Genomic DNA, 25,882 nt, shown 5'->3' with positions numbered 1-25,882 from the left:
GACAAGCAAAAAAAATGTCTCATTTTTAATTTTTTTTTTTTTATTTGGCATGACCTGGGTCTTACCGACAATGAATGGAGTTGTAGTTTTATCAAGGTTACGGTGTAACCGAAATTAAATGACAACAAAAAAAAAAAAAAAGTTAAATAATTTCGGATGATGTAACATTATCAGTCTTTTTTGTTGTTTTCCTTTTCTCATCCGTCAACGGTGTTGTTGTTGTTGTTTTTCTTTCTTCTTCTTCTTTTCACTACATTACCCAGAATGCGCTGCGCCTCGGGTGTCTCGCGCGTGACGTCACGAGCCGGAGAAGCCTCATATAGCCTCGTATCAAAACCAGGCGGCTACATCGCGTTAGCTCCCCCCTCCCTCCCTCTTATCTAAACAGTCGGCCCCGCAGCCGGCCGGTCGTCACTTCAACTTTTTGGGAAGCAACTTTTTTTTTTTTATTATTATTATTATTATTATTTTTTTTTTTACAACAACACGAGTCGGTGAACGAACCGGGACCAGCTTTTCTCTCCCTCACCCCCCCCCCAAAAAAAAACAAAAAAAAAAAAGGTAAAAAAAACAAAAAAAAAACAGCTTTATCCAAACTGTACACAAGAAACGCGACTCGCGTGCCGATGGTCGCCAAAGCTACCGTTAGCTTTGTTTTCTTTTTGATAATTGGCTAGCCTGCTAACGTTAGCCTGCTCGCGAATATTTGAAGACTTCAGCTGCGCAGTTGTGTTTTTGACATGTCGTCCTCGGCGAAGGAAATGTGGTTGTTGTTGTTGTTGTTTTTAGCTGAATAATCCCGCACGGTGTTCTAAAGAAATGATCGGAAGTAATTCATGCCTTATTATTATTGTCCTGTCTCGGTATTTTTGACCCCCCACCACCACCACCTCCTCCTTCTCCTCCTCCTCCTCCTCCTCCCTTTAACAAACTGAAGTCATGGCGTGTGGAGCCACCCTGAAGAGGACCATGGATTTTGATCCGTTGATGAATCCTACGTCCCCCAAAAGACGGAGGTGCGTCCCCGTGTCCACGTCGTCCTCGTCCCCTCGGAAGTACCTCAGCATGGAGCCCTCGCCATTTGGGGAATCGTCGTCCAGACTTAGCGCAGGTAAGGCAAACTGATTTGTGGGCTAAGTTGGCCCTCCCTAGTTGATCAGCCCGAGATAAAAGCATATTGAGCCACACTAGGAAAAAAATTAAAACAACAAAAAATATAAGTAGACGGGACTCTACGTGTTCAGACTTCACTCACGCACCTCTTTTGTCTTTTACTTTCTTTTGACCCGACTAGAACAAATCCTGAACAGCATCAAACAGGAGTACAAACGCATTCAGAAGAGGAAGCATCTAGACGGAGGCTACCAACAGCCAGAGTGCTGCTATTCTCCAGAATCCCCATCCCAGTCCTCGACTATGAATGTTCCCGGCATGCCAGGTCAGTGGAGGAGCCCGGGGTTATTAACGCGGCGGAGAGGGAGCCCCCTTTTTAGAATAACTTTTGAGATGTTCTTGAGCTTTTCTTCTTGCGTTGGATTTTTACACAGGGACGTCCTCCGGAGGTGTCTCCCCGACTAGGAAAGAACAGCCGTTATTCACCCTCAGACAAGTTGGAATGATCTGTGAACGCCTGCTGAAAGAAAGGGAGGAGAAGGTGCGGGAGGAGTACGAGGAGACCATGACTTCAAAGCTGGCTGGTTGGTACAACGACTCTTTGAGCAGTGAACACACACACAAAAAAAAGAACAGAAACCCAAGCTACACACGCCAGATATCCAAATTCATCAGTGGAAGACGGACGTGTGGTGGAAGTTCTTCCCCGGGACCTAAGTGTCCCGGTCCCTTCACACAAATCGTCATCATCCAACGGTCCGATGCAGTGTAGGTTTATTGAAAATCAAAAGAGTCTCAACCCACCGACTGGTCTCAATGAGAACAACTGAAGAGAAATGGTCGAGCACTGCCTTAAAACGCCGACCTCCTTCCCCAAGAAGGCGCACGCCGTCACGTCCTAGTTACGTTTTTTTTTTTTAATTATTTTTAATAAATCCTATGCATTAACAACACGTCCTTCATTAATCACTTATCGAAAACGCTTCTGCTCTTCAGCTGCCGTTTCCTCGTGAGTTTGAGCGATCCGCTGACGTCGCTCTGCTGACTGACATAAACCAGCACTTTACACCGCGAATTACGCAAAATTTGTAGTCCTATTGATTAAGCAATGCAATTAATATTCAATTAAAATCTTTATTATGAAGATATCCGTGAGTATATACGAAACGTATACCGCACACGGCGAAAGCCGGCGAATGTTTGATTGATCCTCAAAACCGTTATCGATCGACTAATTGACGAACCGACGTTTCTTTTTCTGTATTATAGGTCACATTTTTATTTCGCTTGTTGAGAATATATTAGAGACAGTTTGGGTTGGTTGAGGTTCTTATCTGCGTGTACCTGCTTGGAAGCAAAGCGACTTGCAATAACTTATTTTGACCACCTTAAAATTTAGGCTGCGTTTAGAATCGCTTTACTGCTTTACTTTGCCATCAGAAAGTGAAGCCATTTTATGGCTCTCTTCGGACTCGCTTTGCAAAAACAAGAAATTTGTACCCGACAGAACGCAGAAGCTGTTGATCTCCTGCTGCCTCGATGCGAGACTTCGTTTTTAGCTCGGATCTGAACTGACATCTCAAAAACACGATCAAAATCCCACAACATCACAAACGAACCATTTGAGGAACTGGGACGTGCGAACCCCGCCGCTAATACACTCGCTACTGCCAGGTACCCACTTCAAACGGTCCCTTTTATGAACTGATCCTTTAGTTTGTAAACGAATGACAATAGACTTAAATTGCTTAGTTACTGTGAGTGTGAATAAATGGGAGTTCAGCAAATGGAGTTCAGCAGCTGTCACTAACAGGCAGCGTAATGAATTCAATAATGATCAGAGTTGTCATAAATTTGCTGTCAATCAACCAAATGATTTAACAGTTGTTGTTGTTGTTTTTTTCTGTGACAAGTAGCGAGCTGTGCTGTAGAGATTACGGGAATAAGACTCCTGACTCCAGGAAATATAATTATTAGCTCCGGGGAAATGACGGTATAAAAGACAAATTCTGATAATGCACAGTGTCCTCTGAGCGTAACAAGTAAGTGCACTAAGCGTGATTTCCTGTCCTGTGAATTTCAGAACAATATGACACCTTCGTGAAATTCACACATGATCAGTTAATGCGACGATTCGGGGAGCAGCCTGCAAGCTGTGAGTGGTTTTTTTTTTGTTTTTGTTTTTTTTTCTCCTTTGTGTCTTGAATCATTTCCACATTCCTGTTTCAGTACTGTAAAGCGAGAAAGTCTTGGATCTCAGTTTGAGCGCTGCCTTCTGAAGTTTCAACTAACAAGTCTGGTTTCTGTGTTTTATTTCATCTCCCTTCTCTCCAGATGTTTCCTGAGTGTGGCACAGAATCGTTGCAGGACGGCCTTCTCTCGCTGCAAGCTATCACACGATATCTCAAGAAAGGAAAGGAAGAAGAAGAAGAAAAAAAAAAAGTTCATCATTGTAAGAGATTCAAGTTTAGCTAGTTCAAACAAAACTTTTCTTACTGTGCCATATATCTGTCTTTGGGCAAAGGTTTATATGAAGCTGTTGTCAGTTATCACTCTGTTGTCAGCAACTAGGTGCTTCCTAATGTAAATGAACGGACCCTATCTCTACCAGTGGCCTATGTTCCTCCAGCTGTACGTGTATCTACAGTTATCTCACTTTTGTAATGATTCCCAGCATTCCAGGCTTTGTCACTTGTTTCTGTTTGTTACATGTAAATACGATAAAGCGGCGGAGAGTTTTACACAAGGTTTGCTGGTCAATCTGAAGGGAAGTGGAAGAAAACAAGTTGGACAGAGAATATGTTTAGAGTTCTGTTCATTGCTTTTTTTTTTTTTTTTTTTTAAATTGAGCATAAAAGTGGGATAATTTGCTTTTTCCTTTTCTTTTTTTCCTACCAGTGTTTTATTTATTTGGAGTTTTGTTCCGCTGGTATCACGTTGAACCCAATGTACCGATTGGAAAAGAAAAAAACAACAATAAAAATATCTTTTAAGAGTTGAGAATTGGTTTGATGTAGTTCTGGTATGAAGACTATCCTGACCTTTTTGAAACGACAGTCAGAAGCAGCAGTCGGGCTTTTTTTTCTCTAAAGACGGGACTTTGAGTGACAGTCCACAACCTAAACAATCCCTCGCCTGTACTCTATGTTTTAGCTGTACTATAACTGCAATATATTAGTATATCAATACAATGGCTGAGCTGTAACGTTACTGGGTTTGAAGTGAGTCCTGTCCCTGCAGATAGCGCCACGTATTATTTATTTATTTAAATCTTAAGCACCTGACATGATTGTCCTCTATTAAGAAAGAGGTACAGTGTCTGCTTAACACAAGTAACTAAAAATAAGTATGGCACTTCTCACATATCATTTAATAAGGGAAAAATACAAGTGGAAGTTGATGGGGACTGAATTGAGACAATACCCACAGCTTTTCTTCGATGGTTGCGGTCAGCAACCTCCCCATGTGAGTCGAGCCACGTGGTCGGTCTTCTGCTTGGTGGACTTGATGAAGCCCAAGAATTCAAGTTCTGACACGGCGCGGATAAAACGAGCGCTGAAGGACAAGCTGAGGAACAACATGTTTGAACTGTGGAGGCATCTTTGTTTTTTGACACTTATTTTAACAGTTTAAAAAAAAAAAAAAAAAAATATTGTGCTTCCAATCTAAAAAACCTTCAGCGATAAACTTGAAGTATTTAATAAAAACGGGAAGGAAGACCTCTAAAGGTGTCCCGTGTTGTCAGGCGCCAAGATGTTGGCAGCAGATCCTGCAAGTCCTGGAAGTTGCGCGGTGGAGCCTTGATTGGATCAGACTTGCCTTTATAGCTCATCCCAAAGACGCTCGATTGGATTTACATCTGGGGAATTTGGAAGCCAAGAAAACACTCTTTGTTCCTCCAACCATTCCTGAACAATTTCTGCAGTGTGGCAGGGCGCAATATCCTGCTGAAAGAGGCCACAGCCATGAAGGGCTGCATGTGGTCTGCAAAAACGTTTAGGTAGGTGATACGTGTTAAAGTCTAAGATGTGCCACTAAACAAAGGTCACCTGCCAGTGGTTTTAACATTGTGGCCGTTCGGTGTACATAAAAAGTTATGGAAGGATACTGTTTGACCTCATCCACTTTCCCGAAATTGTCAGAAGCTGGGTGGTTGCCCTCGGCTGCAGAAACCACAGTGGAGTAGGCCTGAAAACAAATCCACGGTTTCAATTCACGTCAGTGAGCAGTTCATCCAGAGCCAATATTTGATCCTCAGATCAATATTTGTGACACACAAATCCTTAGGATCGATAAAGCGGCTGCTTCAAAAAGAAAAACCTCCAGTTGAGAAACTTTGCGGGGTGAAGTTAAGAAGTGCTGTTCTTGTTGAGATAAAATGGAGGCTGTGTAAACGTCACTTTTGGTTTTTTTTTGCCTTTTTGAGATTTTTTTTAACCTCATTAAATTCCACGTGATGAGCTAAAGCAAGAAATGATTTAGAATATGAACTCACTTCGAGCCAGTCGTAGAGGTTGATCAGCCTGCCGCACTCCAGGTGGAGCTTGTAGACGATACAGATATCAGGAGCAGCGTTGGAGACCGTCCCATCCTCCGTCTTCAGGCTGTCATTCTTAAAAAAAACAAAGGAAAACTAATCAGACTGCTTGGTGGGAGAGAAAGGTTATTACACATTTAAATTCTCAGCAGACACTTTTCCAATCATTTCTGAAGATAACAACGTGGTTAAAACATTACTATTCATTGCCAGTTGCAGGACAGAATGAGGACTTATTTAAGGCAGTCACTCTTCCACATACCTGAAGGTAGTAGTAGGGAGTGCTCAGCGCCGTCTGGATGGAGGTACGAGGTGCTGCGTTGAGGTGGCGTCTCACGGCGGCAGACGAAGTGTAGTAGCAGACTTCATGCAGCGTCTGAGACTCCGGCGGAGACAGATGACTCCTGGATGGGATCGCATGAGATGAATGAGTGTCTCTACGAATGTTTGTGTTGTATCAAATCGTTACTTTCGTTGGAGCCAGGGCGTCGGTTGTCTCACTTCACTAAAGTGTCGATAAAATCAAGGGCTTCGTTCCTCAGAATCTCAAACGGACTCAGTTTCTTGGCTCTCCGAGACGCGTTCATCTCCAGCAGCGTCTGCAACCGGGACGACAGGGAGAGTTTGTTTGACAGAGGTGGAGAGTTTCTTCTCTGCAACACAGCGAAGGTGACGCCAGTACTCGATCTACCTTCTGCAACTGAAACAGATCAGTTTTCTTTTGAAGCTTTTTCGCTGGAGAAGTGATACTCTCCTCCCCACTGGGGGCCACTGCAGTGGCAGCTGCTGTTAAGGACAAGGCCAGAAGACAAGACGCGATTGGTATACTTTTCGTTTAAGTAGCTTATTCCACTTTTAGCAGTGATAATCCGACAGAGGAGACTGTCCCACGGAAGGGAACCTGAGAATCTCGCTCTGAGCATGTTGTGAAAGTCTGCACAGCTTACTGTCCAGCTGCTTGAATCTGGCCAGATGCTCCTCCAGCTGGACGAGAGCATTTTTCAGCTTCTTTGACTTGACAGGCTGCAGAATGTCCGCACACTTCTGGAGCGAAGCATTCAGCTCATCCTTTGCCAGCATCCTGAAAGGGAAAGCGCAGCAGGCAAACAATTAAGGCTCAACACTACATTGCTCTATTTTACTGGCTTTTTTTTGTCCACCAGGAGTCACAATAATCCTCCAAATACCTGTGATATGTTGCCATCTGGAGGTGAGATGTGTAAATAGCATTTTCTCAAGTACATATGTGGAAGAATCTTTGGATACTAGTACAAAATGCAGCATGTCTATGTCAAGAAGTATTTTCGAAACAGCAGGCGTGGGTCCAAATGTCTCAAATTTCCGTCATTTAAATATTTTTTTTTTTTTAACAAGGTTTACATCATCCACCTTGATGAATCACAGGTTAACTATCCAGGCTCTACTAACGTTAGGTTTTCACTTACTTAAGAAGCTTCATGGCTGACTGGTAATCCTCATTCTCCCATACGTTCTTCTCCAGACATATCAAATGAAGCTCCCTGATCTGTAACGCGCAATAAGCCACTGTTCAAATCAAGGCAGATATAAGCAAGGCAGGTCCCATCTAGTTCAAAAATATCCCATCGTTTCTTGCCTGCTTTCCGAGGGGATATCGAGGTAATGATGAGGTCAGAGTGTGGAGACACCTCAGGATGGGATAATAGTTCTTGTGGTACTTGCGAAGGTCCTTTATTAGCCTCCGACACACCTCCTGGGAACAGACGCAAAACAGAGGCCTTGTTTAAAAACCTCATGTGTTTAGAGTCTGACCAGATATGTACACTCATTATTGTTCACTGCCTGAGAAGTAAAGGTAAAATAATTTACCTTTAAATGAGCGTCATCTGTCATCAGACTGACCTGCGCCTGTGATTCCTGCTTCTCCACATACCTGCGGTCAACATACAGTCGGTCAGATTTAAAGGCTTGGTTTCACAAGGTATCGACAAGCCATTAAACAAGCTGCATTCCTTCATTAAATTTTTTTTAAAAAAAAACGTAAAGTTACCACTATAAGATAAACTGTGCAATTCCACTTTTTTTTTTTTTTTTTTTTAAATGAAGTGTAAGTCACTTCACTAATGTAAAAAAATAAAATAAAGTCTGCGTGTACCTCTTGAACGACGGCAGCTGCCTGATCCTCTCCAAGTCGCTCTGACTGAGCTGCATCACGTTCGGCAGCGCCTCCTTCTTCTTGCAGCACAGCACGCTGAGAGGCTGAGAGTGGAAGTGCTCCAGCAGGGCCAGCTGCACAAAGACCGAGCAGAAATATCCGTCTGAACTACGTCTTCAGACGAGGAGACGGGACGAGGACAGACCGAGGAGACATTTCACCTGTAAGCCCTTGATGAAGTTTCTCACGGAGAAGTCGTGGTAGAGGAAGATGCTGATCAACACCTGCATCACTTTACCGTTGATCTTGAAGGGGAAGTGAGGTGTCAGGATCAGCTGGAAACAAGCAAGACAAGAAATATAACAAACTTCCTGGGATCTAATCACATTAGAACAAAAAACGCATTCGTGTTGAACTTCCTACCGCCTTGACAAACTTCAACCAAACTAAAACCAGTATTCATGTGTAGCAGGTAGCTGTATCGCTTACTTACAAGTCTAAAGAGCAGGATTAAAAAAAAAACTCGTTGTTGTCATCCTAAACTAAAGTCCAAAGATTCTGGAATAAACTTTAAAAAAACAAAACAGCAGTAAGTAAAACAACTAAAACACCTGCATAAGTGGGGAGGAAGATATACGTTTCTACTTCCTGTGTGATATGTTGTGTTTTACGATGCTGCACCCGCACGAGACTCAAATGGAGCAGAGATTAGCAAAGTATGCAGCTCTATACAAAACTCGCAAAGATGTAAATAAACAAACAAACAACAAAAAAATTAAGATCAAAATGAATGTGACCTTGTAGTTGGAGGATGAAGGAGCTTGAAAAGAGATTCATAAATGTGAAAGCTAAATAAGATTAAAAAAAAAAATTTAAAAAAAAAAAGTGGGACAGAAACACTATTATTGTTTTCTTTAGCTTTGGTGCTGGATTATATATTTCCATTCTGGAGGTTTGTGATTCACAAGCTTCACAATGACACGGTGAGACTCCGGATGGACGTCCTCTGGAGTCTGTGCTGTGTGTCAGGGTGAACCTACCTTGTCTATGACGGTGGCCAGGTGCTGTGTGCAGGACAGGGACTGGAAGAGCTCGATGCACAGCAGGGAGGAGACAGAGTAGGGCAGCATGTGCTGGATGGTGCTCGGCGACGTGGCGATCCCAAAGATGAACATCAGCGGGAGACGTTCGATGTACCGACTGCAAAACCGAGGTAGTAGAGACACCGTTTCAATTTGCAACACGGTAATGTGTCTCGTAACAAGGTGATAGGTCAGCATCTATTCAGAGGAACATGTGGTATGAAACTTTGAAAATGTGCAAGTCATAAAATAACAATAAAACAGAAACGGTTACGTTTCTCAGTTACCTGCAGATGAGAATGAAGTCCTGAAGAACTGTTGGGTTAAAAGCCTCCAAATCTTTGAAAATAATCACAACAGGAGGCTGCGACGGCTCATCTTTGACTGGAGAACTCCGCTTTCTTCCAGGAGTCCCACTGCTGGATTTCTGAAATACAAGAGAACATTTTGCTTCGAGTGCTTTACGATCAGTCTCACTTCACACACCGAATGTAAACGCTTTGTGCTCCCACCTTTGTTTTTGTAATGTACCAGTCACAGAGTGCACTGAGCGAGCAGTGCATGCTGCTGTGGAGCGGAGTACTGACATGCTCAGCCTCCTCCTCTTCATCATCATCATCCACAACTGCACCCATAAACTTCTCCAGGACCCTCTTCATCAAATGCTTCAAGGCTGAAATGATAAACCAAGCAATACAGACTTGAAGGCACAAAAGTATATTGGGAAGAGAGAAATAATTCCAGACCAATATCTTTACTGTAAAAAAAATAAAAATAAATAGGTGAACAAGCTGTCTGGAAGTCTCACCTCCACACTCTTTGGCCTGAACAGAGGCCACGTGAGGAGTGACAGACTGCTGGAGCAGGTCGGACAGACTCTGGAAGGTCATGTCGTGATCCGGCACGTTCACCCCTACAGCGGACGTCAAGGAAAGGTCAGATCGGACGTAGCCGCACAACATTTGTTTGGTAAATGTTTCGTTTCTATAATATTACATGTCGACGGTGGCTGTGACCGTCTGAAAAAAAGGCCAAATAAAACCTCTCGGTGTCAGATATCCCTGCTTTAACACCAGCGTACCTACCGAGCACAAGAGCTGCTGTGGGAATTTCACTGGCCCTCATCTGTGATGCCCAGTCGCTGTGTTGACGAGTGGAGGAGCACTTCCTGGTAAAGTCCAGCAAGCTGTCCAAGATGTTCCTGTGAAGTTCATCCTGTAAAACCTTACAAGAAAAATATATATATATAATTTTTTTTCAGCTGATTTACAGGGTGCTCAACAAGAGCGCCTGCTTAAGTTTTATCATATATCAGAATCACAAATCAATCAAGTTTGTTCGCAGGTTTCAATCTTACTAATAAGAGATCTATATACTTTCACTGTATATGTTTGGATACGTAACAATTTTGAAACTAAAATTTTCAGCGCTTAATGTATATAAAAAAAAAAAAAAACACATCAAATCGTGAATCAACTCAGAAAATGAGTCGTCGATTAAACTCCATTACTACTTTTATCATTTTTGAACGTCTGTTCTCACCTCTGTGTCTGTTTTGATCTTGCTCCACAGGTCCTGGCAGAGTTTAAACCGTGTTTCACTGCTCTCGGCACCCTCGCAGCCTCGGCTGAAATGACTCTCTGTGGACAAACGGCGTCAACGTGACGAAAGCACCGAGCAACACCTGGTTCACGTGACAGCTCGCGACTTTTACATTTAAGCTCGAGCGATAACGACTTTTTCCTGGTAAACAACAACAACATTTCTCACCCAGGCTGGGAGTCGTCGTCGTCGTCGTCTTCTTCTTCTTCTTATTGGCGCTGGGTTTAAAAACGAAGCAGCCCTGCAAATAGCAAACGACCAAGAAGAAAGAAACAACAGCAGTTAATTGTAATTTAGAAAAGCAACACAGCGACGCGGCCGCGTTGAGTCCCGACGTTCACGAGCTTTGTCGAAACGTGCAACGTCAGTACCTTGGACACAGACGAAGTGGACATCTCAGCGCTGAAGTTCACGCTTCAAAAGGTAAAAAGGTCAAGTGTCCTGCAGGAGTTTTTTTTGTTTTTTTTTTTGCTCACGACAGCTTCTACGCGTATTTAAAATGACTGCTGCCTTTACACGCTGTCTTTTTCCCGCCAGTGTGACGCATGCGGAAGGAGTGGCGTCCAGGGCACGACCAGCTACGGAGGTGAGTGTTCACGGCAAGTTTACAAGTCTTCGTTCAAGAAAACTACAGACTTTCAGAACATGATTAACAGCAGGGCATGAAGTTTCCTCGTTAGTTTAGTTTAGTTACTAACTGTAGGTTCACTTTTCACAGTAGCGGATTTGATTTTTGTTGTTTTTTTTGTTTTAAACATTGCTGTTCTTGAACAAGCACTCAAAGCATCCACAATATTCCTCCGTTTTTTTTTTTCCTAGGACAGCGAAGGCACGACCCGCCCTGCTCTGCCCGAGCGACTAACATGATGCCGTAGGCACAGCGGGGCGGGTCGTGCCTTCGCTGTCCTAGGGAAAAGATGGTTTCCTTTCTGTCCTGCAGGTCCATGTTGGTTTTGAATTGGAAGTGATGGAAATAGTCTCAACACAACGCTCTCCAACATCTTTAAAATCAGTTTAATGAGTGCACATGTACTTATTTAATTCAATTTATTTCGTTTTTTTTTTTTACTATACAGTGTGCGTTATGTTTATTATACATATGGTTGGTTGTCATTTTTTTGGTGTTTTAAATTGAAATTAATATTTATAGACTCTGGAGATTAACTAGATGTAAAGCCACACCTCATATTTAAGATAGACTGCATTGGAAAGTTATTCTACAAATAATTTTTTTTATTTTTTTAACTCAAGTCTTGTTTGTAAAGAAACTCAGCTTAACCCAAAAATTCCTTTAAGTAATCACTCTCTAATTCTTTGTCATATGTTCTGTGAGGAGATAAAACACGCCGAATGTCTTATTTTCCATCAAGACTTTACAGTATGTTTCAAAATTTGACCGAGTGTACCATGTCGGTAGAGCAGATCCGTTGTGCTACAAGCCAAACTGTAAACGAACATTTTAGTAAACTATACGAGTCAAGTATTAGGGGAAAAAAAAATGGACAATCTGCAGTTAGTATTTTACAAAAAACAGTAACATTTTATTGAACACTTTGTGGAAGACATGTAAATATTACAGATAGGTCTACTAGTGTTGAAAAAGGATGAAATAAATACAAACAGAACTTGAAATCCCATAGGGATATATAAAAACATAGTTTTCTTTAAAAGTCTCCATTTAGCAAAAGAAAAAAAAAACATCTTCAGTACTAAGCATAAATACAAACATGTTTCTAAAATCTATGCCCTATAGATTACCTGGTTATTATAACTAACATACATACTTAAAATCATCCGAGACATGTTTTCATTAAGTACAAAATAGGCCATTTCATTGTTAACTGCGACCGTAACTGTTAACAGTTGGAAATCTGATGCATTAACAAACAAACCATTCTGCAGCATAACTTCTCAAATCCTGAGTAAGATTGAGTTGAAAACAAAATATCGGGCTATGATCCGCTATAAAGCCACTTTTTTATTATGACTATGGGCCTCATATCTTGCAGCTGCTTTAGCAAAAGATCAGCACCGTCTGAAAATGTTTTGTCCATGACAATCTTAACATTACTCACTGATTTGAGATTTAAAGGATTTCTGAAGTCCACAAGATTCTCACAGCCTCTAAATTCATCAGTCATTTTACTTTTCATTGCAGATTTCAGTCTTTGAGTTTGTTGTCTTTTGGACGGCAGTTCAGCACTAGATTTATCGTTTAGTTTGCGTTTGGAAGAGTGGGTTGACTCCGAGGTTTCCAAAAATTTAAGGAAAGAGTCCTCAAGTCCTAAAGGCTTGAAAGACCCTGGCATAACCCCGTCGTCACGTTGTTCTTGGGCTGAAGGGGTACCAGGATTTGAGTTCTCTATTGAACTGTTAACAGTCAAGCGGTTCCTAAGTGTCTGCATCCTCTCTGGACAAGCTGGTGTGGGATGTGCAGGTTTTCTGGGACGGCCTCTCTTAGTTCCCCCGTCTGTCCCAGTGGAAGCTTGAGATTCTGCACTGTCGTCGTTGGACAGCTTGCCGTCATCTTGGCCTATTCTGTCCACCAGCTCGTCTGTTTTCTGGTCACCGGGCTTTTCGCCTTCTTCTGGCTCCGTCTCCTCGGAGGATGAACTGGACGCGCCCTCTGATTTGTTTGCATCTTTGAATCTGGCGCGAGAGTATTTTTTGCAGAAAATGAACTGACTTCTCTGATCTTCAATGTACCTTTCAGTGAGGCCATGAGTGGTGTAATGCTTGAATATACTTCTTTCAGCCCGCTCCACTGCATCGCAGCCTATGATCATGCATGGGTACTGCAGGGCAGATTTCTTGGTGCACATGGCTGACGCCTCTTCGTGAGATTTTAGTGTAGGCTTTCCAAAACTAGTCCAGTGTTCAATGGACTTCCCATCTTTCTTTTTAGAGTTTTTCTTCTTCACTTTGAACTTGTTTTCTACATTTTCTTTCCCGTTGCTAACCCCAGGGAAAAGCCCGACAGATTTGCTCCTCCTTCCGTCACTTGTTTTGGGATCATAAATATATTCATGCTTTTTGATCAGGTGACGGAGGAGGTTTGATTTTGTAGTGTACACACGGTCGCATTCCTCATACTCGCAGCGGTAGGTTGGGTCAACTGAGCCGCTCTCGGAGATGGCGATTTCTTTGTGGTAGTTCTTGATGTGCTCTATGTACTTTTCCACAGAGTTGAAAGGGAGAGCGCACTCTGGCCGGTCACAGTTAAAAGTCCCGATGGTCATGCTGGCCATCATGGAGGTGGCTTTGTCACGGGTGAACTTGTGAAGTAAGAGGTAATGCTGCACTAACCTGGTGATCCCCATGAACACCCTCGAGCAGTCTTTCACTTGGCACCTCACTTCGTTATCTTTTCCGATGCTCTCGTTGCTCTCCTGTCCATTACTAACACTCGTGTTTTCTATCTCGGGTTCGATTTTGGTCGGGGGCAGGGATGCCTGATGCATGGCCCTGTAATGGAGAATCAGATTGTGCTGGATGGTGAATGCCGCGGTGCATCCTTCATGAACACAGCGATATGGTCTATATGGGCTGTAGGCGTTGTCTGTGTCACACATTTTGAGGCTCAACCTTTTCTGAAGTTTCTCCTTCCTCTCTTCCTTTGTCGGTGTGCTTTTAGAGCTGCTGGGTTTTTCTGGGGAGGATGAAGCCGATCCAGTCGAGGACCTTGGCTCTTTCATTTTAGAAAAGGACCCGTCTGGTCTTCCGTGCTGCACCTTTGCTTTGCCAACGGGACTGAGTTTCTCTTTCAAACTGGTTTTCAGTTTAGTGTCTGGACTTTTGTTTCTAGCAGCCACTTTAGGGTTGCTGTTGAGCTTTTTCAGGAGCTGACGTTGCCGCCTCGCCGCACGATCTTTCAGTCAAATAGTTTTCAGGGGACGGCAGACGTGTAACAGTTGATACCTTAGGTGTCAACCCCTGTTTTACTGCATCTTCTGAAGTGATTTGAGGAACTTCTGGATTGTTCTCACTCTCTGGTTGAGGTGCAATTGCAATGTCAAGTGGTTCTTGTTTTATAGCAAGTATCAAAGCTGCAGGTTGGGTTGTGTGACTGGAATTGGCATCAGTGGCTGCACGGCTATTAAACGCATCATCTTTGTTGAGTCTGAATGCACGTCTGTTCCGAGCACTGATCCTTAGCTTCTGTATTTCTGTCTTTGACAGTCGGTGGACTTTCTCATAGTGAATTCTCAACCCTGTTGTTCTTGTGAATGTTTTTGGACAAATCTGACAGGGATATGGAGATAGTTTGGCTGGGGTTCTTTTTAGTTCTTCTATCATCTCGTGAGAATAATCGTGCATTTTACTCAAGTGTTTGAATAATGCCTCCTTTGTCATGAATGAGTACTCGCAATCCTCCTGGTCACATTTAAAAGGTTTAGGTACCTTTTCAGGGGGCTTGTCGTCACTTTTAGTCGGTGGTCTGTTTTTTTCCATGTCAGGGTTTGCGTCACAATGACTGACATTTTGCTTTAGGGACATAGCACTGCGCATTTTCTCTTGTGCAGCCTCAATCAAATCCAACCTTTGAAAGGCGTGTGAAATTTCCATTAGGGGATTATCCTCCTGATAAGGTACAGTGAGGGCTGGATTACCCAACTCTGTTGCCTTCTCTTGCTGGTTATCAGTGGAAGCTGTGAAGGTGTTTGAATAGTCCATGATATTTGTACTCTGGGGCTCCTGTTTCAACACCATAGGGGAGGTCAAAGTGGTCAAGCTACAAGATTCCTGTGAGAAATCCCCATTTGGCAGGTTGAATATTGCTCCGTTTGTGTCAGGGACGGTAGGGTCGTTGAGGAAATCAAGAAATGATGTTGGCAGATCTGCCGTCAGATCTATTTCATCTAAAGGTCTGCACTGCGAGCGTTTAGACAGGTGACCACCGAGAGATTTGGTGCTCGTGAACTCTCTGAAACATCTCCTGCAGATGACCTTGCCATCCTTGATGATTGCCGGCCATTTGGTACGCTTGCTCAGCCTGCTGCGTTTTCCCTTCTGGATGTCGGGTTCACTGCCCTTTTCATCTGAAGGGTTAGCCTCACACTCGGCACTGGGACAGTCCTCGTCAAAGGGGAAATCTGTTTGAATGGCACTGTTTGGACTGAGCATGCCATCCACAGAGTTGTCCATCTGTTCATAACCATGAGTGGACATATTCTCCGTTTTAATTATTTCCTTTGTCTCTTTTACTGGAACTTGAGCCTCTGGCGTCAGACATTTCATTGGAACATCAACTGAGGAGCATTGAGTGAGACAAGAGTTTTCACTCTGAGCATACGGAGTGTGGTAACTTCCTTCCGGGAGGCTGTCAATTGTAGAGATGCTGTTTCCATTGTCCAACTGTGCGGTCATACTTGCACTGCTTTTCCTCACATCTGCATTGTCTCCAGTGTTCTCAGGATGCATAAGTCCATACTGATGTCCTCCATTATGCATTTGCCCTCCATTGTCAAGCATTAGAGAACTGGACACGTACTGGGACATCAAACTTGAATCTGAAGGAGCATTTGACATAGCTGCCATTGAATGATCTCTATCAGGTGGGAGAGACGATGTGGTTTGATAAGGGTCTGCCTGCCACTGAGGATAGCTGCGGGAGGGGTACTCATTCATGTTAAAGGCATCTGGATAGCAGTTATTCATCGGAGGTGAAGACCATGACTGAGTCATGTCTGACTGCATCATTCCACTGGGATTGTTTGGGTTTCCCCAGGATGGGTACATTGTAGGGTTCACCATTGGAGTGATAGGCACCGGCTCCATTGATCCAGGGTAACATTGGGTAGGTGAGGTTGAGCATCCCATTTGGTAATCCATTTGCTGCATCCCAGGTTTGTTGCATAGTATCCCCGGCTGATTTGGCGGCCTGTTCCCAAGGTTCTGAGACTGACTTGATGAAGCTGGTCCACTTGGTGCCTTTTTTGACGTAATTTTGGCCACTTTGTTATATTTCTTTGCCAATTTCCAATCTTCAAATATTTCAGGGTGTTGCTTCTTCACATGCCTCGACAGACTTTTGTTTGTACTGTATGCCCGTGTACATTCACTATATGGGCAGCAATGCAGGTTCTCTTCATTGCCAGCAGTAACAGCAGGTGTGCTGGAGGGATATCCTTGCAGTGAACATGGAATTTCTGTCTTGATTTGACTTGGTAAAATGATTTGTGGTATCACTTTCTGAACTTCATTGCCTTGAATATTATCACGTACATCTTTTTGCTGACTTGCCCCCGGATTTGTTGCACTGTGTTCAGGACACACTGGCGGACTATTAGCTCGCCCAGCCATATCACGGTGCACTTGAGGAGGCTCCGGTGGTAGATCAGCATCAGCATCTGGTGCTGGAGTGGGACTGGTCAGTGGAGTGTAGCATTTCTCTGGTTGGTTCATTTCCATATTTGCTGCTGAATTCAGCATGCTTTCAATAGAGTGTTTCACTTTCAGGGGTCCAGGGTCTTTAGAAACGTCTGGTGATCTACACGGTGATGTGTTTGCCTTTGGTGCTTCCTTCATATAAACATCTGAATTTATCCTTTCCAGGCAAACAGTAGAAAATGTGTATTCTTTGCTCGAGGTGCTCTCGGGTGAGGGCTCTACATTGGCCGCTGCGGGGGGGGGTTGGTTTGTGATGGGAAAACTGTTGACTGCATCATTTGCACAGTGATTCTCTTGGTGAGACAAGAATTGAGACTGTGAGTAGAATATTTTACCACAGTTGTCCGTTTGGCAGGTGTAGGTAAGGTAATGCTGAGCCTCGTGGTCATACAGCAGGTAGGCCTCGCTGAAAACTTTGCCACAGTTTGGGAACATGCACTGGGCCTTAAACTCTGGGTGTGTTTTTCTATGCATGAGGAGTTCCGAATTGGAATTAAAGTTGGCCTTGCAATCTAGTTGTATGCAGATATATGGTTTGCTGCCACAGTGCATCTGCAAATGATCATTAAGATGTTTGACATTAACAAACTGCCTTCTGCAATACTGACACACCACTTTCTGTTTTTGTATTTCTAAAAACCTCATGGCCTCTTCGTCGTCCTTGTGAGATCTGACATGAGCCATGAGGTTACGGAAAAACTTGAAAGCCTTGGAACAGTTTTTAACAGGACAGAAACAGTCTTGGCTTATCTGTGTGTCAGATGTCGTTTGTTCTATCTTAACTGGGGACGCCAACTTAACACCAATTTGAGGTTCCATTTTGACAGGGCTTATGCTGGTCTTGGCAGCAACTTTTGACATTTTCGATGGACTTTTCGGCGACAGAGGTGGTTTGGTTACTTTTCTTGCGGCTTTCATTGCAGCTAGTCTCTCTTTGCAAGACTGCTTTACATGTGATGCTACATGTGGCTCTAAAATCTCCCTACTTTCAAAGCTGTCAGCACAAATTGGACAAAGATACACTCCGTCTTTGAAATGCTTCTGAGCGTGGCGAACAATTCTGTGACCCAAGAACTCCTTGTCACACAAAACACAATACTGCATGTAAGCTCGCCAATTTCTGAAGCGAGCAGACACAAAACCCTGCTCCCGTAGTTTTTTAGCCTCTCGGTTTTTTTCTTTTTCATCTGTGATTTCATTGAGTTCATTTGTAGTGGTTAGCAGAAAATCCTCCAGGTCTCTGTATTCAGGGAGTTTTCCAAGTGCACTTTCCACCTCCTGATCATCTGTGTCATTGAGTGTGTCAATAGATGACACAATAGCTGCCTCCTCACCCATCAGTGACAAGCAGTTGCGTTTCAGTGTTTTCCAGTCCCAGAACTCTGGATCAAAAGGCCACTGTGTCTTCAAGGCCAGCAGTAACTCGCAGCGTAAGGAATTGGGCACTGGTAGACTCCCGTCCTCCTCAGGCTTTTGGTCAGGTTCGTTGTACAGTGACTCTACAGCATAATACGAGTCTACGGTAGGCTGGAGGAGGAACTCGGTCAGCTGGCATGCACGCTTAACCTCTAGATCAGTTGGCAAAAGGCAGGAAATAGTCTTGCAGATGGTAGACTTGCTGTCTTTATGGTCACTGGTGGTCATTTTCAGAGCTTGAATGCACATTTCTACGCACACTGGAAGCCCCACTTCTCCGACCTAAAAAAAATAGACAAATTTAACATAAATGCCAAGGATTGCATTTTAAAGCCATGTTAACAGCTGCAGCATTATTGAGTCATTGTTGGTGTGAGTGACTATGTCCACAAGGCTGTTTTTCTTACCTCATTTTGGATTACTTTGATAAGAAACAGAATGTGACAGACACTTCTGCAGAGAAGAGCCATCTCTTTGCTGTGGCCAAGAAATGAATCAGCCGACGACTCTAAACGCATGAGTAGTTTACTCCAGAACAGCGTGAGTTCCCTGGAAAAGTACACAACCAGAACCGTTCAAGGTTTTGAAATGAAAGAGTACGTAAACATAGATTACTGCAAACCTAATACTTTTGCATAATTTATATTAGACATCGTCTCACACAAAGCAGTCATGAATCCATGAGAGTAAGTATTGCTATTTGACATTACAAATTAAACACTTTTTCTTTACTTTTTTAACAATGATCATAGGAAACACAATCTTCTAGAGACTGTATCATTAGCTAGATTTCCAAACACAAAGCACATCACACTTTCTGAGTTTTATTTCAGCACCCTCATTGCTATAAACCCTTTGGCTCTGTCTTACAGAGCATGCTAATAAGAACTCCGTCTTTAGTCAAACCAGATATGAGGTCAGTAGGCCAAAAGGCCAATGTAGAAGTTATCTACCTGTTACTTAAATGGAATACTGTTATAATTAAAGTTAAATAAAGTACTGTTAAAATGTAATTAAACAAAGCAGAAACAGTGGTGCTTTTATTCTGAAGCACCCAGTTCGAGGTGTTGTGCTGTAGTTGCTGCTTCCAGTTAAAGGAAGAGTACCGATACTCAAGTTAAGATGCAAGCAGTAAGCATCTTAAATACTGCTCAACAATGACAGGATCTGTGTGTAAATTCCTTTAATCGCTCTGGTTTGGGTAAAAGACAGTTTCATAATAAACTTGAAATTGTCCCAGGATCATTTTCCAAATGTTTTGTATTCATCATAACTTCAGCAGCACTTACCAGGCACAATAAACATCTCCTTGGAGAAGCTGTCGCTTGAGAAAGGCGGTACACAAGCAGAGAGCTCCTTTCTCATCTCCCTCTGACTCCAAGTTGCAGATCATTTCCAGAGCATCTTTACAGTCGATCGACGCAATCTATCAGGAGAGACAGAAGAACATCAAAGGAACGATCAGTTTAAATGAGAGCCAATGAATAGCTGTCACGCTTGACCAATATACTGTGAGGCAAAATAATCTTTTAGGGGCTTCATGTATTTGCTTGTTTTAATGTGCCATTTAACATGAAAAAAAAACATTTTTATAAAAAGCAAAAGCACTAAAACACAATAATAGCCTCGATCATGATTTTAATTTTAAGAGCAGGTCCTGTTGAAATTAATATTGTTGTTTCTCACCTCTTCCATTAGCTGCTCTTGACTTTTTGTCATGCAGATGCAAAGCAAGTAGGTCTGTTTGAAACTCCCTTTTCCTTCATATCCCGGATACTCGGAGCACATCTTTGCAAGGACAGCGGCTTTATCGGCACTGTCCATTTTGATAAGGTGCTTTATTCGCATGTTAAGAAGTACGGGACCTTCCAACTCAAGAAACTCATGGACTAAGAAACAGAAAGAGATGCAAGTTACAGTTGTACCAGTTAACGTTGTGTGTTTCCAAACCAGTGTAACATTAAAAAACAAAAGAAAATTGAGGACTAACCTTGCTCAGTTTGAGGATTTTGATTGGACAGGATGCTACTTAATGTGATGTTGGACCAGACGCCATCCTGCTGTGCCAGAATTGACAGCTGGTTGAGCTGTGTGCTCCCACTTTCTTGCAAAAGGCTGTGTGCCAACTGCAATAAAAGATAAATAAATATGTAATAACTAAATTACTAAAATTTCAGAGTCCTGCATAAAAATCTAACACAGCCAAGAGTCTTAAATCCTGATTACAGCGATGAAACTGCAGTCAATTTCTGTCCAATAATTTACACATCTGTTGTGTAGAAAGAGGCCCCAGACCCTGACATTTCAACACATATGTTTTACTACTCAATGCTGAGCTAAATGAAATGCATTCCAATTACTAAACAACGTTTCACTGCTTATCACTGCAAAGATAGAATTCAGAAAAACTCCACTAACAGCCACGAGGATACTGACCTTCATGGAGGACTGGAACTCCTCCCATAAGGCACCAGGGACATGCTGGGGCAGTAAGAGCAGCAGCTCCGCACAGCTCCTGCAAATCCAACACAGCCATTTGTTAAAGCCAGATTTAGGTCAAGGATGTGCACACTCTCCAAAAAAAAAAAAAAAAATAATAGGGATCACCATGCAAGAATAACTATTCACAGGGTGTGTTGCTGTAAAGTCAGTGTGGCATTTTGGAAATATAATTGAGATGGGGGGCAAAATGGGGGATATAAAATTACATCCATCAGTTGAATTCAGGTATAATTAAATAATGTGTTTTTCATATGGGTTTAATGACAAACAATACAAATACTGATTAAAATGATAAAAACCTGTGTTTATAATTGGTAATCATGTTATATCGTTGCCTTTAATGGTCCTCTTTCTGATTTCCTTCATTTTATGTACGTGTTGCTCCTTCATGTGCAAAGTATACACTGTAGCTCATCGCAAATATGTCACTCCCCATGGGGTTACCAACATTTCTATTCTGCATTACAGCCTCAAGGACTTTGCTTTCATAAGATCGCATTGTGCAAATAGCAGAGTGGCTCCTGTAGACGGTTTGCAGAGTATTTACAGACTTTTCATATCTGTATTTCCTTTAGGATTTGGGTGTGTTTTGTTTATCCTCACTATCAAACATGATGGATCTTTTCAAATGTCCAAATATCTGTTCAAAAACATCTATACCAGAGGAACCATAAATTGAAAGAATGTGATGTGCAGATTCAAAACCCAGTCACTACCACTTTAACACTAAGTGCCTCAAATTAATGGAAATTCTTTTCCCAAAATATGATTTGTTTATGTTATTCATATGTAACGCACATGAGACTTTAAGGTAATAAAAAAAAGGTGCTGTTTAAAAGTTTTAAAAAATGATACAGGATTCTTATTTCCGCTGACACCGATATTACTCTCTCTACTTACAGTGCTAACTTTTCAAGTAGGAGTGGCACGTTTTCACATTCGGAGGAGAGACAGGAGGCGGCCTTCGCAAAGCTGAGGATGGCCACAGTGTAAACCTCCAGCAAGGGCAGTGGATCCTCATCAGTTTTCCAGCGACCAGCATGCTCCACCAGGACCTGAGAAAGAACATGCAAAAACTGCAATAAGAGTAAGGCTGATGGGTTGGGTTTTTTTTTCTAAAGGCAGAAAACATGAAGTTAGATATACAAACATTGGTTCTGTACATCTTAGAATAAGATGTGTACTTAAGGACTCCTTCTCCAACAATAAAAAATGTGTTTGTAAAAACACTAAGGAAAAAAAACAAGTCAAATATTTTAGCTTCACCAATTAATCATTCCAGTCACAGATCAATAAAAATGCAGAATATTCTTGGTTTCAAGCTTCTCAAATATGAAGATTCGTTGCTTTTCTCTGATTTATATTAAACTGAATGTCTCTGGATTCTTGCACTGGATGCAGATGAGATATCCACTTTGACTCTGAGCAATTGTGATGGGCATTTGTTACTACTTTTTGACAACTTATAGAAAAACTGAGTGATGCTCAAATACCTTAATATCAATATTACGGCGATAGTGTAAGGATAACTATTGCTGCTTTTACAAAATATTTACATCATGAATTTTTTTTCATCAAATAGTCAGTAATGTGGATGTAATGACTAAATGGGTATAGGCAAATAGCAGAGCAGCTACAACAGTCTGGTGAGTTCAGAAAGTTACATCATTTTACTGTAATGCAGCTTTTAAAACTAGGAAAAGACAACAATTATGCCATATTACACAATTACAATATCTAGAATCTAAAACGATATCTAGTCCCATGTCATGATATAATAAAAGATTGATATATCGCCCTGTCCTACTTTATAGACTAAAATAGTCATTTTAATCTTAAAAAAAATGAATAATGAAAATCAGTTTGGGTTTTTATACTTAATACACTTCCTATAGCTTCATGTGCCAAAGCAGTGGTTTAGGTGTGATTACAAGAGGACAAATTCTGGCGTTATAGGTAAAAGACAAAAAAAAGAAAGACCTAATAGCCCCCTCCAGACAACTAAACACCAAAGTTACATGCATCTCTGCAAAAAAAAAACCGCATTTTTATCCGTCCTCTTTTCTTTCTACCACTCAGCTTAACCCAGCCTTTATCAATAATTTAAAAAAAAAAAACTGCATTTCTTTATAACACAATATTCAAAGAGCTCCATTTCATCCAGAATAGGTGCATTATACCCGCATTTCAACTTTTTCCAAAAACCTATTTCCATCGCCACTAAACTGGATGCAATGCAGAGCAACACAGCCCGAGACTCGTCGTCGTCGTCCCGTCCCCCCCCCCCCTCCCTTTTTTTTTTTTTTTTTTTTCCCCTCAAATAACTTTTTAGTTGAATGAATTCCACGCAGCCGGTAATTGTGGGACAGGAACAAAAACCTGTAACCTCAAAACTAAAACGGTGCGATGACACCAAAAACCGAGCTGCAGCGCAAAAGGTATAAAACCGGAGAGACCTCGCGTTATATATTTACGTGGTCAATGCTAATTAATGAGGAGGATGTGTAATGGAGTCAGGGACCACTGCCACACTTTCCCCTTCAAATCTCAGTCGGAAAAGCACAAAGCTGCGAGGCAGATCGGGTTGCTTTTAACACCGACGTCGGTGTGACATCTTTTACTGTTGCTCGCAAACAACGCTGTAATTAACATCTGCGCTGATGTGGTGGAGCTGGATTAATTAGTGCCAAAGGCCCGGGCTAGCACCTGGGAGGGAGAGAGGGAGAGAAGAGAGAGGAAGGGGGGGGAAAAAAACCAAAAAAACCATTGCTCCTTTTCCGTACAATAAAAAAACAGCTTCACAAAAGTAACCCGATTTTTTTTTTTTTTTTTTTTTTTTTTTACAGCAAACTAAAACCTCGACGAGCGCGGAGCCGCGGTGTTAAAGCGTGTTCGTGATTGTTTTCTGCAGCGAATACGTGTGTATATTTCAGTGCATATCAATGCAATCGGCCAGGAAAATCTCGCTAACGAAAGCTACCCATTTTTTTTTTTTTTTTTTTTTGCACAGCATGACCACTGCACAGGACAGGGGGGACCCTGCATACCAGCTAGCAACGTTCAAATCTGCTACGAGCTATCTGGCCTGGAAAATACGGGTAATACGTGCACAGTTTTGGCCGCACGTCGCCGTGACTTCTCGCCGCGCCATAGTCGGACTTTGCGAATAAGTGCATGCCACGGATATGCATCACTGAGAGAATGACTGAAAACCACCGAGGAGTGTGTTTTTTTTTTTTTTTTTTTTTTTTTTTTTTTTCTTCCTTCTTCCTTCCCCCCCCCCCATCCTGAAATGCAGGCGGCGAGCGAGGCAGCTAGCTACTTAGCTACATTGTTGTAGCAAACGTAGACGCGCATCCTCGGCCAGGAAGCCAGAGGGGCTTTGCAAAAGGGGCTGCCCGGGGATGAGCAGCGGGGCAAACGGGCTAACCTGGCAAAACTCCTGGCAGAAATGCAGGGAGGCCTCCAGCGGAGACTGCGAGCTCTCTTTCAAAGCTGCGGTCAGACCCTGGAACCGCTCTCGGAGCTCCTCGATAGCTTTCCGTGTGTCATATTCCTTCTCTGTCTCCCCCTCCGCCATCTTCACAACAATCACGACCGCGTACGCACAGATGTTACGCTGCCAGACTCGCACACGCACGCGCACGCAGGGGGAGGGGGAAGAGCACACTGTGCTCCACATACAGACCCCTAATGTCAACAAAGCATCCACCAACGACCTGACAAGTCACCAAAATCACACTCTTGCGCACAGGGGGCTGCACGGAGTATATATTTGCTCATCAGCTGCTCTCGTGGAGGATTGATGGGTTTCCCCTGAACACTGCGTGAATGCACAACAGCATGCGGAGATACTGCAGACAGCTTTTGACCTCCAGGCAGTGACCGTATTCAGACAATAATAATATTCAGACGAGCCAACTCCCAAGATGAACACAAATATGTAAACCTCTCACAAAACCTTGACTCAACCCTGTTCTTCTGGTAAAATAGACTCATCTTCTTCGCCCCTCCGGGGTGGTGAGAGTGCACTCCCAGGTTCAGCTTCACATCAGGACTGAATCAGTGCAACTCTCTCGGAGACAGTCTGGCAGGACCGATATTCACTGAGAAGGGTAAGTCAGCCAAGAGGCTCTCGTTGGTGAAGTTTAATGACGTTAATGAAGGTTGTGGTGTTGGTTCTGATAGAGTCAGCCCTGTACCTGTAGGATAACAGTGAGGTGTGGACATAACATCGCATAGTTTATGTAGAGAGCTAATTTTCTGTCAAAACGTAACAACCACACAAAACACGTTTGACAGATCCCCTAAGATTGACTAGCAAAGTGTGCTCTGCAAATTTAAAACACCATTAACAAACGAATTAATTTTGTTTCGATCAAACAAATGCAAAACATATTTCTAAATTAGCATGCTTCGAAAACACAATATAACATGTACAAAAATGATATCCTATGACCCTGGTAGTGTTAAGTGTGGTGACACGGGTGACATAAGCCACCCCAGGAAGTGTAAAAAGATTTCTGTGCAGTATCATGTTTGCTATTTTTTTGCCTTTTTTTTTTGCCAAGAACACATGAAAATGGGTGTCATCCCAATGTCACTTGTTTTTGCAGCAGTAGTTATATCCCTTTACAGAAATAATTATGTCTCTGTCACTAAACCCTATACTTAGAAAAGTTTCCACCAGCTGCCACTGATTTTAAGATTTGGTGCTGTATCTCCTCAACATTTCTCCTTTTAGACTATAGTAAAAACAAAACATCCAAAATACACTTTTGTGTTTATTTTACTACACTTTGTGGACTTGCGCCACTGGATTTCTCCCAAATTTACCAACATTTTGCTATATAAAATGTTTTTGAAATCCGGCTATGATTGATATATGAATAAATCTCTGCGTAAAACCCTTCAGAATATAAATGAGAACAGAACTGGAAAGTTTGTTGTATGTAAGTGCTACTGAAGAAGAGATTTCTGGCTCAGAGTATTAAAAAAAAAAAAAAAAAAATCAGTGTGAGAAAGTAGCCTTTAATTTTACAATACATCCTTAAAGGCTGTTCTCTTAAAAATGAGTTCCTCATGCACCTGATTATAATCCCACTC

At 42.4% G+C, this 25,882-nt stretch overlaps 3 protein-coding genes across 5 annotated transcripts; 1 reads left to right on the top strand and 2 right to left on the bottom strand.

Moving 5' to 3' along the window:
* Positions 1-315: 315 nt before the first annotated feature.
* Positions 316-4,108, top strand: LOC138633042 (akirin-2-like). 2 transcript variants are annotated; one of them, XM_069719016.1, is made up of 5 exons: positions 321-1,111; positions 1,295-1,438; positions 1,548-1,697; positions 3,197-3,268; positions 3,448-4,108. In XM_069719016.1, the coding sequence occupies exons 1-5, from the start codon at positions 940-942 to the stop codon at positions 3,456-3,458; spliced, it is 549 nt and encodes a 182-aa protein (XP_069575117.1). In that variant the 5' UTR covers positions 321-939; the 3' UTR covers positions 3,459-4,108. The 2 variants fall into 2 exon arrangements, with proteins under 2 accessions (XP_069575119.1, XP_069575117.1); XM_069719018.1 differs by lacking the exon at positions 3,197-3,268 and having other exon boundaries at positions 316-1,111.
* A 309-nt stretch (positions 4,109-4,417) lies between these two features.
* Positions 4,418-10,945, bottom strand: orc3 (origin recognition complex, subunit 3). Of its 2 annotated transcripts, none has more exons than XM_069719013.1 (20): positions 10,840-10,945; positions 10,637-10,709; positions 10,409-10,506; positions 9,952-10,090; positions 9,675-9,779; positions 9,379-9,539; positions 9,154-9,293; positions 8,825-8,984; positions 8,006-8,119; positions 7,785-7,918; positions 7,499-7,562; positions 7,266-7,382; positions 7,096-7,175; positions 6,598-6,731; positions 6,342-6,436; positions 6,152-6,249; positions 5,913-6,054; positions 5,609-5,725; positions 5,222-5,301; positions 4,418-4,668 (listed from the first exon to the last, which is right to left on the bottom strand). In XM_069719013.1, exons 1-20 carry the CDS (start codon positions 10,861-10,863, stop codon positions 4,563-4,565), a joined length of 2,181 nt encoding a protein of 726 aa, XP_069575114.1. In that variant the 5' UTR covers positions 10,864-10,945; the 3' UTR covers positions 4,418-4,562. The 2 variants fall into 2 exon arrangements, with proteins under 2 accessions (XP_069575114.1, XP_069575115.1); XM_069719014.1 differs by having other exon boundaries at positions 6,342-6,433.
* Positions 10,946-11,985: 1,040 nt separating this feature from the next.
* LOC138633043 (zinc finger protein 292-like) lies at positions 11,986-24,432 on the bottom strand. Its single transcript, XM_069719019.1, is given in 9 exon segments — positions 11,986-14,304; positions 14,306-18,556; positions 18,682-18,823; positions 19,564-19,700; positions 19,961-20,163; positions 20,265-20,400; positions 20,711-20,789; positions 21,677-21,831; positions 24,207-24,432. Coding segments are annotated over 9 exon segments (7,137 nt in total). The 5' UTR covers positions 24,357-24,432; the 3' UTR covers positions 11,986-12,420.
* Positions 24,433-25,882: the final 1,450 nt, after the last annotated feature.

Source organism: Brachyistius frenatus, unplaced genomic scaffold (assembly GCF_029030835.1).
Source record: "Brachyistius frenatus isolate BFR_SWC_R1_liver_20210118 unplaced genomic scaffold, ASM2903083v1 Contig_204, whole genome shotgun sequence".
NCBI lineage: Eukaryota > Metazoa > Chordata > Actinopteri > Embiotocidae > Brachyistius > Brachyistius frenatus.
The sequence above is the reverse complement of the archived record's forward strand: the minus strand, read 5'-3'. Positions and strand labels throughout refer to the sequence as shown.

Coding starts and splice junctions, on each gene's coding strand:
- LOC138633042 (XM_069719016.1), top strand. CDS start 940: ATGGCGTGTGGAGCCACCCTGAAGAGGACCATGGATTTTGATCCGTTG. Junction 1,112..1,294: donor GTCGTCCAGACTTAGCGCAG/GTAAGGCAAACT, acceptor TGACCCGACTAG/AACAAATCCTGAACAGCATC. Junction 1,439..1,547: donor GAATGTTCCCGGCATGCCAG/GTCAGTGGAGGA, acceptor ATTTTTACACAG/GGACGTCCTCCGGAGGTGTC.
- orc3 (XM_069719013.1), bottom strand. CDS start 10,863: ATGTCCACTTCGTCTGTGTCCAAG. Junction 5,726..5,912: donor CTCCCTACTACTACCTTCAG/GTATGTGGAAGA, acceptor GTTTTTTTTAAG/AATGACAGCCTGAAGACGGA. Junction 5,302..5,608: donor ACCTCTACGACTGGCTCGAA/GTGAGTTCATAT, acceptor ATTTGTTTTCAG/GCCTACTCCACTGTGGTTTC.